We start from the raw sequence: 16,796 nt of genomic DNA, 5'->3' as shown, positions 1-16,796 counted from the left end.
GGGGCTGGGCGGGGGCCCCTGTCAGGGCTCGGCGGTGATGTGGGGCCTGAGAGAGTCCTGTCGCGGCTGGAGGGCGGCGCAGGGCCGGGGGCCCCCAACGCGATCGCCGCGCCCGGCCGGCGCCTCACGCCCTGAGGGGGCGAGAGCCGGGGCCGGGGCCGGGGCCGGGGCCGGGGCGTCCCCGCCCCCGGGCCCGCCCCGGAGGGAAGGAGCCGGCTTCGCCGGGCGCGGGGCGGCCGGGGCTGTGCGCGCCGCCGCCGCGGCCATGGACGCTTTCTGCGGGTCCCGCTTCTGGGTAGGTGCCGCCGCCGCCGGCTCTGCCCCGCCGCGCCGGGCGGGCCGGGCCGGGCCGGGCCGGGCCGGGCGGGCTTGCGCGGAGGCGCCGGAGCGCGGGGCCGCCTCAGGGCTCGGCTCCGCGGGGCCTCGGCGCCGCGCCGGGAAGCGAAACTTGCCCGCAGCGAGCGCGAGGCAGCGCCGCGGCCCCGGCCCCTTCCCCGGCCCCGGCCCCGGCCCGCAGCTCTGCGCGCCCGCGGGCCGCCGCGCAGCCGGCGCTCGCAGCCTGCCCGGGAGCGGGGCCGGGGGCGGCAGCAACTTTCTCTCTTGGGGGTTCTGCGAATTCGCTCCAGAGTCACCCCCCGCGAGCGCCGGGCCGTGGCAGAGCTCCGGCGCTTAGCGAGGACGCGCGTGCTGCTCCCCTGGCCCCTCGGGAGCAGCCTCGCCGCCCTCGGGCTCCACAGCGGCGGCCCCCGACGCGGGGTGCCGCTCCCTCCGGAGCGGGTGCCGGCGGAGTGAATGGCTGAGCGTTGCTGCTGCTCTTCGGGCTCTGTGTCTGTGAAAGCGCTCCGTACCGCTGCTGCTGAAGAGGAACGGGCTCGGGGCGGCTCGGGGTGGCCACGGGCGTGAGGGGATTGCGGTGACCTAAGTTAGCGTGTGGAGCCGTCAGCCTTGCGGAAGGGCTGCCTGCCGCAGGCACTGGGATCGTACCCGGGAAAGTTTGGAGGTTGCTGCTCTAGTGTGCTCTGATGGCTAAGCCTGTAAACGCGCATCGTTGCAATACAGCGACCCGGCGCAGGATTTCCCCGGAGTGCCTGGTCGGAGCATGCTGTTGCTTCTCCCTGTTCCATGTATGCAGACACTTTACATCATAGGAGGTCACGGGGATTTGAGCGTGTGTGGTTCACTTGGAACTGCCCGCTAATAAATCACGATTTGTGCGTGTTGACTTGATGTCTGGGTTGTGTTCTCTTAGAACATACTGCTTTTACTCAGAAAAGAGTTTTCCAAGAAGAGAATAGCGGGAATGAAAAGGAATGTGTGAAGACAGACCACTTAGGAAATGCTAGAAAGCCATGAAAGTACAACACAAGCAAAGGGCTGTGAGGACTTAGCTGAGCTGCATCTTTATGTGACTAATTATCGATCAAAATCTGTCTCTACATCACTTTCTAAAAAGGACTTAGGTGTCTAAGCACCTTCCTTCCTTTCCTTGTTCTGTCTCAGATTTGATTTCCAAGCACTCTGCACACTCTGTTACAACAGTTGGTGGATAAGCTTGCTCAAACAAGTATTTTCACCTCCTATTGCTATTACAAACACTTACAGAACAGGAACAAGCACAAACAGATCAACGCTGCGTGCTAGTTACTGAGTGCAGAGGTCTTTTTGCTGTGTTGTGTCTGTTGTACACTGTCCTCATGATACTTCTTATTCTATGGCTTTTCAAGCCAGGATTTGTAGGAAGTAACGGTAATTCAGAAAAGGATTTTGATTGATAAAAGTTTATTTCCAGCCTAAATGATGATGAGTTCTAATTGTGTTTAGCAAAACATATACAATAATATACTTTCAGCCTTGCGAGGAATAGTCATGCAAATGTTGTTAATTCCAGCTGTTGGCTGAAACATGGTAGTCTGGGTTAGTGGATGAATGCATTTTTTTATCCAAGTCTGTGAAGGAAGATGTCATGCATATGTTACAGGGATCTCCAGACTTTTTTTATTATTTGTGTACATATTACATCCTTACACCTCAGCATTAAATATCGCTAAAGAATAAATAGAAATTGATTGAAAAGAGCTAAGCACTGTTTCTTAAGCAAGCAGACAGAAGAACCTCCCTCATTTTTGAGGAATGTTATCCACCTGAATGTGGAAACCATCCCTTTATCACTTGCTGCAGGAGCGGGGCCATGGATTATTAGATCAGTGTTGCGCTTTTCCTTTAGATCTCAAGGCTGTCTGGGATCATTCTGAGTAAGTCCGTGTAATGATTCCTGTATCAAGCCCAGCAGTGTGAGATGTGTTGTGTTCCTGCGATAAGAGACTCTGGTGGCTGCTTCCCGGTACTGCTATGCAAGTCACTGTGGTTTCATGCAGTGCTTGGAGACGTGGTCCTTTGTCCCTGGAGAGCATCCTCTGCGGTGATATGAACTTGTTTGTCAGAACCTCTCTTCGGGTTCCCGTCATCTCATTCCATGTATCTTTTGGATGAGGAGAGAGTTTTGGTGGAAAGAGTCTTTTTTTTCTTGTTGTTATCCTGTACCAATAGCCTCTGATATTAAGTATGAGATGGTAAGGCAGTGATGAATAATGGGCAAACTAAGTTCTTAATAAACATAGACCAGTTCTGTTTATTTGGGCTTATTTACTTTGAGAACAACTTTCTGCTTAATCATGTTAAAAATGGTACTTAGTAACTTGATGAAATAGGTATGTGACCACATGGCCAACAGAGTGGGCTTGGTGCCCCGAGAGGCCTGGAGCTCATTTTCAGTAGCCAGTGGTACTTTGTGTGTTAACAGGAGTGTATGCGATGATCAGGTTTTACGAGAGGGATTTTAAGTGATGACCATGAAGATGACAGTGCTGTCGCCTTGGAATGATTTGCTCTGCAAATACACTGTTCTGTAAGAAAACATGGGTAGAGGTTTCTTTCTGAAATATGTTCACAGACACTGGGGTTCCTCTCTCTGCTGCTTTTAGCACTGTAGCATTTAAGTATCCTTGAAGAGGAGAAGGGACCAAGGTGAAAGGCAGTTAAGTGGTCGATGCATGCAGACTAATGGTGTTCAGCCTTGCAACTCAGATCAAGAACTTGATAAAATGCGAACTAGTTTTAATAATCTTCTTCTCATAGCGGATCAACTTAGACTCTTTCCTCATATTTTGTCAAAAAAAAAGCTGAATATTTTTGGAAGCCGGACAACATGTTAGTGTCTATTTTAAAGTTGTTTAGAGGAAAAATAGTGTTCCTTTCAACAGGAAAAATTATATTCCAATTTAAACAATTCTTTGCTTTCGCATTCAAACAAACTATAATACTTTTCTGTTAAAAGATCAGAGTTGAAACAAAACACTTCAGAATTATCACATGAAAATGTTTTCATTTAGCTAAATCAACCTTAAAAAAAATGATTGCTTTAGCTGGGATTTTTTTTTTTTTTTTTTTTTTTTTAGTTTATCAAAAGTTTTAATATTTCAGCTCTTCACCCTGATGCAGAATGGGGAATTTTGCTGGAAATGTCGAAGGGTTGGGTTTTCTGTGTTTGTGCAGAGGCAAGATCGTTTCCTGCTGAGCCTATTTTAGAAGTAAGAAACTAAAGGAAATGCTGTAGGGCACTTTAGAAATTTATAAAAGCCTCTGGCTTCCAGCTCCTGCTTTACCTGTTGAATGTGCTGTCAGCAAATTGTTAGCACAAATCTCAGATGTTTATATGCACATATATATACATATAAAATATATACTATGCACATATGTATACGTGTGTGTGTATGCAACTGGAACATGATTTTTCAAAACACAGTGTGAGTAAGGTAAAAACCTGAATGCTTGGAAATACACAGTTGACTTCACTTGTGAATTAGGAACTAATTATTAATATCTCTTAGCAGCATATCAGTGCTAATTGTCTTCTGGGGAAAGATGAGGTGATAGCATGTACTGGTACAATGCAGTCCCTGGCTGTGTTACTTGCTATTGCCTGCAATTATCTACTGTTTTATCGCGTCGTCTATCTACTACTGGAAGAGTGAGCCAGGTGACGTGATCCACAGGCAGTATACTTAAGAAGCGGACACTACTGTGACGTTGTCTGTGTCTTCTACTGTAGTAAAACAGCTTCCCCAAAGGTGATTAGACCCTCTGCTGGGAGGATCTTCGCTGCAGAACCGCGTTCTGGCCAAGCAGCTGAAGAGCCCAGAAGCCCCAATTGCCTTTGTCTTTCTGGGGCTCAGGTGTTCTGGGCGAGAAGAGGCTGTAGTGAGAATAAAACATGAAGCAGGCAGCAGTACTCGAGTACTGTGACGATGGGTCAGATAAACACCTTAGAAGGACTGTAAGAGTCTCAAGAGGCTTAAGCAGCAGTTTCAGGTTTTTTATCAGCATAAATAGGAAGTGGGACAACAAATGATACAGTGCTTTGAATGAGAGACTGCGGCTTTTAGTCGTTTATAGATGAGATCCAGGCTTGCTCCTTTTGATCTTATTTAGCCCACAGCGCTCGATTTCTTCAGCTGCCCTGTGTCTAGGGATGTTGACAAATGTCCCCTTTTTCCATTGCGTTTGGAGTGCTGATCCATTTTTCATCCAGGGGCTCTTGAGTAATTCAGCAAGAAGTTGCAGCAACTTGCAGAAGGAGTAACACCTCCGTCTTGTCTTCAGCGTAGCCTCATATATAAAAACACACACAAGTAACCTTTTAACCTTTAGATCTGCTAATAGTCCCTCACTTTGAGTTATTCTGTGAAATTTTGGTTGAGTTGAAATAGAGGTCATGCTGCTCTCCAGAAATGCAGCTTCCTGCTTTATTGGCCCAAAGTGCCGCCCTTCTCCCCTCTGTATAATTTTCCATCTTGGTTTCTCATGTATCATGCTTGAATCTTACTTTCAGTTCAAGGTAGCTGTGGGAAGGAAGAAAAGCTTATGTCAGTGAAGATGACAGTGTACTTCTTGTAATGCTTCTACAAGGTTATCTAAAAAAAAAGTAGGTATTTTGGCTTTAAATTAATAATGAAGTATAGAATTTAAATTATTTTGTTACATTTTGAACTAAACTAGTTCCAGCAGAGGAAGAATGAAGAGCAAGGTGGGAGCAGGTCATTTTAAAGTAGAGATTTAGCAGCCGGGCAGTGTTGTCCAGACTGGCCGTTCTTTATATATTAGCTTCCCTTTTCACTGATAAACACAGAATGCTCCATATTCGTAGATACTTACAGATGATACAGATTTCCACATAATCTCTTTTAACTGCATCCACTTTCAGATAACCAGTTCCCACTTCTATAAAGCTCTTCACAATTGTAGAGGAGGAGAATTGTTCTTTTTTTCACAAGCGCACTGCTGCTTTGCGGGAGATGCTTCACAGAGGCTTTTGCCTCAAGAGACCATATAGGTGAACACGGACATGAAAGCTGGCTTGTCCCTCTTTTCCGTGTGCTTTCCTGGGGAAGAGATAGTAACCCTGAGGTTACCTTCAGGTGGAGCAGATGGCATGGGAGCCTCTTGTAGGGAAGCAAGATCCCACACCTACCTTGCCTTAACTGAGGTTTAAAATTCTCCAGGGAGACTCTTTTCCATAGCAAAACTCAAGGTCAAACATGTTCTTCAGCTTTCAACATGACTGTCTCCCTGGTCAAAGTGCTGACTTTTCAGCTTAAGTGGCACAGCTAGTGGGTGTAAAAGCTGAAGTATCTGGGACATAGAAATTCTTTCAACGGTGCCTCCTGCATGAAACAAAATTTGAAAGCAAATAGGAGTCATTTGAGGAGCTCCTTAAGATAGAGCTTATCTAATCACTGCAGGTAAGAATATAGAGCGTTTCAGGGTGAGCCTAAACTACGTGGTAGGCAAGTACCACTGGGGAAATAGCTATTTCCTTTTCATGTGCTTTAATTTATAATATATTAAAATGAAGAGATTCTTACTGGTTAAAATGTAATTTAAGAAAAAATTCATTTGAGAAACATGGTAAATGAGGTCTCTGGGTGTTTTTTTTTTTCTTTTTTTTCCCCCAGTAAACTGAAGTTCCGTTTGTCTCCTGGTAACTGCTGTGGTTGTGATGGGCCTTTACTCAGTCGCGTGTTCTCTGATTGAGCTAAAGGACAAGCCAGCAGGCAAGCAGCCAGAGATCTTCCAAGGACCATATTTGTTGTAGAGCTGATAAAGCCCTGATTCAGTGCTGGGCCTGTGCGGGCTGCCACCTGTCCCCACGCTGAGCTTGCGGCAGCGTGGGGGCCAAAGTCGACATAATAAAACCTGTCACCTTTACCATAATGTCACGTACTGCTGTCATAAAGTTTCAGAACAGAATAAAAACCAGAGGAGGGGTAGAAGAAGAAAAATTATTTCAGAAGGGATGATTCAAATATAAAAGTTGTTTTGTTTCAGATATAAAGCTTTTTTTTTTCCTCTTTCCAAATTTTTGAGAATGCCAAAATACCTCTGACATTTGTGCAGTTTAAAAAATGCTTAATTCTCATTCCTTGCTTACTGTATCTCCATTCCCCGCCCCACAGTTGTATGCGTTAAAAGAAATATCAAGTGGAAAATCGTGGCTCGCAGTAATCTTCATGTGTAGCATTACTGTTCTGGGTCTGGTATTTTCCCTGTTTTTTCCTCCTGCGACGGTGTGGAATCGGTCCCTCTTGTTTATGTGTTGGTGAGCTGCAAAAGTTCTCTTTTCCATATCTACGTCTCTTTGTGGTGAAGTGTGAAAGTGCTGCCTCATTTGGATATTTCAAGCATCATTATTTTAAGCATTTTTGTAACTGGGCCTTTGCTTTCTCATAGAAATTCAGTTGTGATGGCCCTCTGCTCTGTAAACGAGCACGAGCTGAGCAGATCCAGTTGCAGGGTGTGTTTACAGCTCGTAGTGAAATGTGATTCTTTTAGAAATGTGGGGTTTGTGGGGGTTGAAAATCAAGTTTTCAGCTTTCCGTTCACATTGCCTAGTTGGTGTTGTACAAGCTGTGCGTGCAGTTTGCTTGGGGAGAAACAATGTGCCTGCGCTTCCAGAAGCGCTCTGCCTTTGCTCTGTTTTCTGTGATAAGCATATTGCTTTCACAGGCACTCCATCCCATCTGTTTTTTTAAAAATCTCTGAAGTTTTTTGGCTTCCCAACAGTGCAGGCCAACCTTTTGCTTTAGAAGAGGCGAAAGGAAGGGAGAATAGTTGAAAGCATAAGGGAGGGCATAGGAGCCGACGTTTCTTGATTGTGATACCCGTAGCGGTGCTTTGCAAGCTGCTCTTCTCTCTGAAACTACTTTTGTGGATTAGGGCCAGCCTGTGGAGTTTCATCTTCTTTCTGGAAAAAAAAAAAAAAAAAAAGACTGAAATAAGTGGGTTGAAGACAGGTGGGTGAGGTTTGAGCAAAGAGCCCTGAGAACATAGCTAGAGTGTAATGCTCGTCTGCGTTAAGGTGAGCTTGGGGCAATTCTGTGGGTGATAAACCAGGCATAGTCTTGGCATTAATGGTTGCTGAACCCAGAGCCTGTCCTCTTGCCCTGACCTTCTGCTGGATGCGATGGCTCACAGGACTCAGCACTCCTTGATTAACTGCCACTGATCCTGTTTCATTTTTCTCTTAATCCTGCTTTTGATTTGCAAGTGTTATTGTCTCTAGTTTTGCTGTGCCTTCTCTGCAAGTCAATAAATGTCCTTCTATCCCAATGAGAAGATACACTGCTATTAGAACAGTCAAAGTAGTTGGACTTTATTTTTCCTTTAGGTACATGTTTTCTTACATGCAGATGTTTTGTTTTGTGAATTGCTATTTCACTATGTGTTCTTTTTGCTGCTTTTCTGATAGCCCAAGTTCCCAGGATCGTGTGATTCTGGCAGAATGAGAACTTAATTTTTTCCATCCTGCGTCCTTTTTGCTCATGGTGGCGGGGAGGCTCTGAGCTTGTAATCTTAAAATTTAAGAGCTAGAAGGAAAGGAAAGAGAAACTTAACTGTTTTATATAACATCAGTCTCTAAACTCATACCTTGATGTTTTTTTGGAGATCTGGTCCACAGCTGTCAAGTTCATTGTGTCATCAGCACCATTTGTACCATGGAAATTCAACTCAAGCAAAAACCTGTGACTGATTACTCCAAAACCATAAGCTATCTTCTATAGGCCATGAAGTCATGCAAGGTCTTTTTGATCCATTAAAATGAACTACTAAAGATGCTTTTAGTGTTGGAGAAGAAAGTTCAGTGACCTACATGGTGTCCTTCACTGATGTAGGTAATTATTGAGGTGGATTTTGTAAACAGAAAAATACATTTTCTTGTAATCATTTGTGTGGGTCATGCAGTGATATAAACACTCATGTTCTTTCAGCCCCACCTTTTTCTAAGGAATATTGCTACGATGTTGCAGTAGACAGTGTCATTGTCTCTTGCCCTCCTTAAAAAAAAAAAAAAAAAGAAAAGAAAAAAGTGAAATTGGGTGAAGGAATAGAGTTGTGCAACTGTTGCTGTGGGTTAATGAAGCATCTTACTCCTTCTGTGTGTAAGGGTGAAATTGTTCCTCTGGAAACACAAATGAATGATCTTGCTCTGGAAGGGCTACTGGAAGTTAGCAGCCTTCTGGAGCACTTGAGCAGAGCTTAATCTTTTCTTTTTTTTTCTTTTTTAACTTTTAAAAATGATTACTAGAGTTTGTGCTGAAGAGTTTGTTGTGCTGGAGAGGCAGAGAAGGAGGATTTGCAAAACAACTGAGAGAAGACCATCATCATTTTGTTGCCAGGCTGTGCAGTGAAATTTATTGTCAAGATATCTCCCAGCTCTAGAAACAGAAGAAGGGTGGGAAGACTTCTCCTCAGTGTATAAATTCTCACAGTCAAGTTCTTTCACAAGAGAGGCTGTTTCCTTGTGTATATACTGCGGGGAGGAGTTGCTGCTTTCATTTATTCACTTCCCCTGGCTTTTACTCTTCCTGTGGACTTCCCCTGTCTGCTTTCCAGTTTCTTTTAATCTCATATAACCTGTCAGCTGGTGATAATGGGCAGAGAATTAATGGTACGGTATATATTAACTTTGGCTACTGGGTGAACGGCACTTGCGCAGTGGCCTTCACATCCCTGGCAGATAAAGAATGAATTTGTATTTCCTTTGACTTTCACAATTCTTTACACTACTGTATTCTTAGAGGGAAACAGATATTAAGGCATCCATTCAATGAAGATATTGCCCAAGACTGTAGAAGATATTACTAGCCCTCCCCAGGGTTTGGAAGCCCCTTTTCTAGGCTGTACAAGGGAGCAGTTTTGCAGTATCGGCTGTATGCCAAGTGAAAACAGCGTGAGGCACTTTTATTCTGAACTTTTGCAGGAGATGAGGGTTTGGTTAAGATTAAAATCAAAACCAGGACCACAACTGATCTTTCCCAGAGGGGTCTCTTAACATCATCCTTGGGATTTGGGAAAGGGATAGATAGGAATTTCCCTGCTACTGTTTTGCAGCCTGGCTTTGGGTTTGTTTGTTCCTGTTTCTTTGAAGATGTAAGGGATGATGTGCAAGAAACTCGAGTTATATTGTGTTGTCCTCGTTTCCTTTATGGGCATCATCAGTTTTAAGCATGGCTTTTTCAAAGCAGTTTTCTTTTCCACAGGGGAAAGTGTGACATAAAGTCACATCTATTGAATACCTCCCCTTAAATTAAGGTCATGCATTTAAATCTGGTCGTCTAAGCATAAGTCCTACTGCACCCGATGGGTCCTTGCTAGGAGGGCTGTCTTTATCCAAGGATTGGGACTAGAAAGATGGGTATGATTCAAAACTGCTGCAAGGGGCAATGTCAACAATGCTCTGAAATGGTCAGCAGAAATCCCCACTAATCCATAGGCTTCAGTCTCCAGGGGATCCTTGTTCTGTTGTGAAGCTGTAACAAACACTTCTTGTCTCTTTTTCCATGGATGTTTTCATTGCATTTGGGTACTATTCCAAGGCTGAGTAAATCTTGCAGCAGCCTCCCCCATTGCCTGGGTCGCTGCACCCAAAGAGATTCTGCTGTTCATGGATGTTGCCGTGAGCTCTCCTAGCAGTTGGGAGGTGCCAAGAAGCTCAGTGGAGGCCTGGGCTGGGGAGAGGACACAGGGCTTTCTAGCAGGCTCTTGGAGCACCTCTGCAAAAGGCAGCTGTTAATTATCACTCTCTAGACTTCTTTGCTTGCGGGGAAGCAAGCTGTCACTGATGTGGCGAGCCCAAAGAAAACTCTCAAAGGCAGACCAGCCAAGGTCCATGTGTTCATCCTCAGTCACAATGGGATACAGGAAGCATTTAAACCTGTTCTGCCTGCCAGAACCGAATTCAGAGTTTGGGAAGGCAAAGACAGATCAAGCAGGAGCTTTAGAGATATGAATCAAAGAGCTTGGTAGCCCCCGACTATCGCTTCTTGTGTGTGCTCTCAGGGATGGAATTTCATTGCTTTACTGCTGAGTTGAAGGCGATTTAGTAACACTTAACAATGTTGGCTTGGTCCAAAGAGATTGCACTCAGACTTTGCGACGTATCATGACTCAAAATGAGTTATTTAGAATTGGAGCAGATGTTGGAATGTATGTTGTTAATGTGGTGAGCTATAAATGCTGTGAATTGGAACTGCCAGCTCCCTGCAGATAGATCGAGTTCAGTAAAAATGTGATAAGAAACAGCTTTCAGGTTCCCAGATGCAAATTTTGTAGCATAGTTCTTGATACTTGGTGAATGGCACAGAAGCATTGTTCACTGTGGTATCATGGAGAGGTTTTGGGGAGAGAATAGTTTGTATGGAATTACAGTACTAAAAGCCTTAGGCACTGTGCCTTCCAACAGAAGGAGTTTGCTCTCAGAAAACACTGTTGCATTGAAAAGGGACCTTTTTGGAGGAAGGGATTTGTTCCAGGAAAACTTGTTTATCTGGTCCAGGATGGACCTGGACCTGAGAAGACTACCAAAATAGTCAGATCTGTTGCCTTGGGTGTGAGATCTGAGTGCAAGTGTCTGCTTCAGTCCGGACCCCGTTTCCCATGCGGCGTGTGAGTGCCAAAGCAGTGGGCTGTTGTTGGTTGTCAAATGGGTGCCGCTTCTTACACTTTTGCATAATTTTGGAAACATTCCACGTTTATTCTCAGGGATAATTCAGCCATGTTTCAAAATGTTTTTGTGCTTTTGGGGACAAAATTTTTGTTTTCTGGCCAGCTGTATTTGTAAGTAAGTTCAAAACGCAAGTCCTTTGCCTTGTTTAAAAAGAGTTAATGAAAACTTTTAAATGGCTTGGCAGCCGCACAGTCTGCGTTTTGGATACAATAGTCAGCTTGTGTTCGGTCTGAAGTGAATGGACATCTGGGGCAGTCTCTAGGTGGCTGTCAGACAGAAAGCCATTTCTGAACATTTTGGTCTTACAATCATAGGAAAAGTTTAAATTTGGAGTGCTTTTTTCCCATAAGTTAAACAGAATACTCTTATTTTGTGCCTAGTTTTTGCTATTTTTCCTCACCTTTTCCTTTCCCAGTGTTTTCTCCAGCAAGCAAAAGGAGCAGGTGTGTAAACAGGCTCAAGATATCGCTTAACCACATGGAAGGTAAAGAGAAATTGAGCATTTTGTTGAGTAAGTGACAGTAGATAAGTTCCTGCTTTGGAGCTAATGGACTCCACAGCTCCAAATGTCTAGATGGTGTCTCCTGTCCCCAGTAGGGTGGTTGCTGAGGAAGCTGGTCAAGTTGGAGATATTGAAATGTTTTGATGACTAGCCAAGAGTGGGTGCTCTTTAAATATTATCTTCCTTTCAGCTGCCTGAGACATCCTCATTGGAAGAAAACACAGAAATAGTTTGAAAATGAGATTGGCTTAATGTTGATCTTGTACTCAAATTGCAGTGTAATTGCCTTAATACCGTTGATTCATGACTGAAGTTGCCCCTACGTATGGAGAAACCAGTTTAAATCAATGGAGATGTTTTTATCCCCTTGTCCAACACTGCTTGCTAGTGTCATACCTCAAATGGAGGGAGCCTTTTCTCAGCTGGCTGGGTATGAACTCTGTGGCATTAAAGGCTCAGATACAGCTTATGGGCTTGTGCCACCCTTCACCACTTCCAAAGGTCTCTGCCATCCATGTGTCATTTGTGCCACAGCAGGGTGACAGAATTGCTCAGCCAAACCAGATTGCAACTTGCCAAGTCTCTTAGTTTCATTTTACTTCAGAGCAGTGTTGTGTCTTACACAGGCCAGTTCTGTGATGTTTGTCCTTTCTGACAGGTCATAGCTGAGATCAAAAGACTGTAAGTGGATTGTAGCTCCTCAGTTCTCTTAAAATCAACTGTTATTTTCAGCACCCAGTCTTTTAGTCACATTTTCATAAATGCAAAGAAATACTTCTCAAGAATTTCATGTTTAGATGAGTAATCATTAATTTATAAGAGGTGGGGATAAGTGGTCTGGCATAACTGAAACATACTTCTATTGAGAGCTCACATCCAAAAATAATTAGATTCAAGTAAATGATTCTAGTACAGAGATAAAGTATCTGTGGTTCAGCTATGCCGTAGTTTTATCATGTTTGTTAATAATTGTACAACAAGATAATTTTACATTTCCTGCAAGTAAGTACTTATCTGCCACATTTGAGATGACACATCAGATGGTGACATGTAAGTTTTGAATTTCCAGTAGATGTGATAAAAAAAGGCCCCCTTAACTATAATGAAATTTCTATTTTAGTCTGAATTGTGTAACCATATGTTTGCACATGTTGCAGTCAAATCCTTGTGTAGAAGTTGCATGTGAAAGTCCTGGTGTCCAGGGTCGCAGATGGAAAGCATTGCTTGGAATGTTTGCAAAAAAAGCCGTGTTCTTCCGTGCGTGTAAAATGCATTCCTTTAACCTTTGTTTAGAGTAAGGGAGTAATTACAGTTGGGTGCATGTGAGTAAGAAGGTCAAAAATCTTAGTCATAAATGCACTTTTTTTTTTCCAGGTCAACAGATGGTTGATCTAAATCTGATTGTTTTCTCCAATGTTTGACATGGTTGCTGGAGGAGTTCTCAAGTCTAGGATTTTGCCTCGAGAGCTTTGTTTAGCAATTGTACTCCAGGCTGGGAATGTCTGAGAAATGCTGGAGTATCACTGGCTGCAGCTCAGCCCTAGCAAAGACTCAGAAGCAGAATGGGTTCGTCTGCTACAATATGTAGGTCCAGCTCTGAGATATGGGAGTGCAGAAGTCTATTTTAGGTTTTAGGCTTTTGCCCAGTATTTTTTAACTATTCTTAGACCTTTTGTGTTAGCAGGTTAACCACAAGTGGTCAGCATAGGTATTTTCGGTAAGCCCTTACTAAGGCTGAGCAATACTTGCTAACTTCAGCAGAACCTGGATATAACTTCTTCAGGCAGATGTTCCAACTGGCAAAGTTGCTGCCTCTCTACTAATAAATATGTGTCTCATCTCTTTTCCAGGATTCTAATATTTCGATATACACTGATAATCCAGACCTGACGCCATGTTTCCAGAATACCATCCTAGCGTGGATCCCCAGCATTTATTTATGGACTGCCTTACCCTTTTATCTTCTCTATCTAAAGCGCTATAAAAGAGGATACATCATACTTTCTATGCTGAGCAGGTTCAAGACGGTAAGATCTTTCTGCAATTCACAAATAATGTGTAGTTTTGAGTTCATGGATGTTAGTTCAATAGCAAAGCAAGTGCTACACTAGGGGTTAAATGAAATTCCCTCTGGTTTCTGAGGAACTGGAGAGCTTGCTTATAGGGAAGAACAAATGTACATAAAGATTTCTGAAGTACCAAAGGATAGCTCATGTCTCAGGAAATCCATCCTCATTCCGCCAGAACTCGGGTTGATGGGCTTCTTGAACATGCTGTTTTCCTATGATAACAGATATATGTAGCGGTTGAAAGTGTAATGCAAAGGGTAGGGCAGTATGACTTCCCTACAAATTTTCAAAACAATCCTTTCCCTCTTAGTCTGTAATTTTGGAAACAAAGCTGCTGTTAGGAATTTGAAGGCTAGTAGTTAAATCAAGCAATGTTAGAAAACTCATTTAATACGAAATACGATAATGTGCTGGTTAAGTAGCTTTTAATTGAACACTTTGCATACAGATGAGAAACTGCCTTCTGAGCTCCATTAAACCCAATAAGCCCCATCTATCATTTTCCTCTCCTTCTTGTGATAAATATAGGTATTGCCAGCTGTTACTTTCCCTCCTCTTTTGTGTCCCCAACACACACACATGGAGTTTGCATTATGATTTGATACACAAAAGAAGGAAAGGAAAGTAAGAAACAACTGGTGGAGAGAGATTAAGACTTGTGGAAAGCCAGTGCAATGTCAATGATACTGTTATTTTTATGAGTGAGATTGCCACCATTTTTTTGCAATACTTGAGACTGGCAAGGTGCAAAAGACCATACAACCACTCCTCTGCCCCTCAAACAGCAGCTTCCTGTAGGACTGCCTTGAAAATGGTCAGATTTTGGTTTTAATCCTAACAGTTTTATGATTATTTTTACCCATCTCCTTGTTCCGAAGATACTGATGGGTCATACTTCTCAAGCTTTTCTTCTGCAACCACAAAGACTGGGAACATTAAAAGGGATTTTAAACCTGCTGGAATTCTCATGTATTTGAGATGACTTGTGATGCAAAGAAAACCAGATGATGTCAGGAAACTTGCAGTAAATTTTTCTTGATTTGTAAGCACACCTTTCTGGCTCAAGAAAGGAGTTTATTGTTTTGCAGAAGGAAATCTAGCCCTCTTTCAAGCCTATGTCACCCTTAGTTAAGCTTTGGACCACTTAAATCTGCAAAACATAGACTATAAGCTAGCTCTAGTGAGACTTCCATCTCTTTGTAAAAGTAAGCACAGGAAGGTATTTTTTCCAAACCATTCTACTCACCTAATAGCTGTGAGGTTTTATCCCTGTCTTGTCCCTAAGAGATAGTTGGCTCTGGTGTCTAAAAGGATACAGCTGAAGAAAGCAAACAAATCACTTGCTACAGGCCATGAGAGATCTGGCATTATCCTGGAGCAAAATTCCAGGCTTTCACTTCAGAGCATGTCTATCTTTAATCTAGATGCCATCTGTGTTTCAAATTAAAACTCAATAGCATGGAAAAAATGATAGATTGGTCTTTCTCCTGGTTGTGTTTGCAACTCCTTTGCAAAGCAGTCGAGACTTGATCGTTGGTTTGAGAGCAGTGGAATAGTTCCACTAGCCCAAATTCAGATTAATGTAGCAGTGTTGTTCTATTTACACAACTTTGTCTGGCTGGAAATCTGTGAATTGTAACTGTTTCGCTAGCTCTGGTTGCCCTGGAGATGAGTTCACCAAATGCTTTTTCTGTATAACTCCATTCTCAGGTGTTGGGTGTCCTGCTGTGGGGTGTGAGCTGGGCAGATCTCTTCTACTCTTTCCATGAGGTCCTGCAAAGCAGAGCTGTGCCACCAGTCTACTTCATAACTCCCCTGATGGTTGGCATCACAGTGGTTAGTAGCTGTTTCTGTTTATTATGACTAATAGGAATAGCTCTTACTTACATGGGTAAAGGGGGAAACCCACTTCTCTTGCACTCGCTGCTTTATCCTGTACTCTTTTAACTGAATGGTTTGTACTTGGAGAACTGAAACAGATTTTTCTTACTGAAGAGGTCTCAATTAAAAATGTGTCTCTCATGTAGCTTTAGTTATGTAGGTTTTATATTTTTAGGGGTTGTTCTGCCTTCCAACTTACTACTATCCATTTCTCCAGGCTTGTGACCCAGGTGTGGAGAGAATTTGGGTATGGCTTTGCCTAAGCTGGGAGATAGGGTAGAGCACAGCTTGTGCATTGTTCGGTGTTGCACGGGACTTTGTCAAACAGCATCTCTTATCTAGCTGTTGTTCCTCTGTAAAGCAGAAACAAAATTTGCTTTGCCGAAGATGCCAAACAGGCTCAGGGCTGTTGTATGAAAAATTAAATATTAAAACTTGCCCGTTGAGCTTTTATTTCTCTATGTAAGAGTTGTATTTTTTATGCTATTTTCTAGATAACTTGTAATTGTCCATCTGGACAAGAGAACCATCACGTGCTAAAGTCGTTTAAAATGCTTGTAGCTAATATGTCCTGGGAACAAAGTCTGATTTAAAAATGAGTTTCCAAAGCAGATGCTGTGAAAACAGTAAAAACAAATTACCTGCTAAAGCTGTTCCCTGCCTCTCTTAGACAGGAAGTTTTACCATTAGCTTTTGTGAAGGTATGATGGGGCCTTATTTCAAGGTGCTCCTGCTATCAGTGATGACTGTAGCAGCTGCCGATGGAAAGCACGAGTAAGGGGGGCAGCGAGATGGAATTTTGTACATGTGTTCCTGTATTTACTCTCTGCAGCTCTTAGCTACCTTACTTATTCAGTACGAAAGGCTGAGAGGAGTGCAGTCCTCTGGAGTGCTCATTATCTTCTGGTTTTTGTCTGTGCTCTGCGCCGTGGGGCCTCTCCGGTCCAAGATCATGACTACCGCAACACAGGTAACCTCCCATCCCTGTTAGTGTTTGGAGAGCAGGAAATGTAGCATTAACATGACTCTGAAGGGACTGAATCACCCAGTTTGGGGCCAGGTCTGAACTTGGCTTTTGCTGGAGAGAAGGCAAAGCGTGACTACCTTGCCTTGACTCAGACTTGTTTAACTTGAAAGGAGCTGGGATTTCTCATGCAGTGTATAAAAACAGATTTTGCTTAGCCCAAGGCTATACTGAAAACCTGATAGATATCTGAAGGCTTGTAGCAAGGCCATGTAGTAGGATGGACTCCTCAGCTTCCCTTGCTTTGGCTGTCTCCTT

General features: G+C 43.5%; 1 protein-coding gene across 2 annotated transcripts in view; it reads left to right on the top strand.

Moving 5' to 3' along the window:
- Positions 1 to 218: 218 nt before the first annotated feature.
- The window catches only part of ABCC3 (ATP binding cassette subfamily C member 3), a 47,472-nt gene continuing 30,894 nt past the window's right edge, over positions 219 to 16,796 (top strand). For both annotated transcript variants that reach the window (XM_062592136.1, XM_062592135.1), the window contains exons 1-4: positions 219 to 295; positions 13,415 to 13,591; positions 15,344 to 15,469; positions 16,347 to 16,484. In XM_062592136.1, coding sequence (XP_062448120.1) covers positions 266 to 295; positions 13,415 to 13,591; positions 15,344 to 15,469; positions 16,347 to 16,484 — 471 coding nt within the window. In that variant the 5' untranslated portion in view covers positions 219 to 265. The remainder of the gene's footprint in view (positions 296 to 13,414; positions 13,592 to 15,343; positions 15,470 to 16,346; positions 16,485 to 16,796) is intronic.

This window comes from Rhea pennata, chromosome 19 (assembly GCF_028389875.1).
Source record: "Rhea pennata isolate bPtePen1 chromosome 19, bPtePen1.pri, whole genome shotgun sequence".
NCBI classification, from domain to species: Eukaryota; Metazoa; Chordata; class Aves; order Rheiformes; family Rheidae; genus Rhea; species Rhea pennata.
Note: the sequence above shows the minus strand (reverse complement) of the source record. Positions and strands in the feature narration are given on the sequence as shown.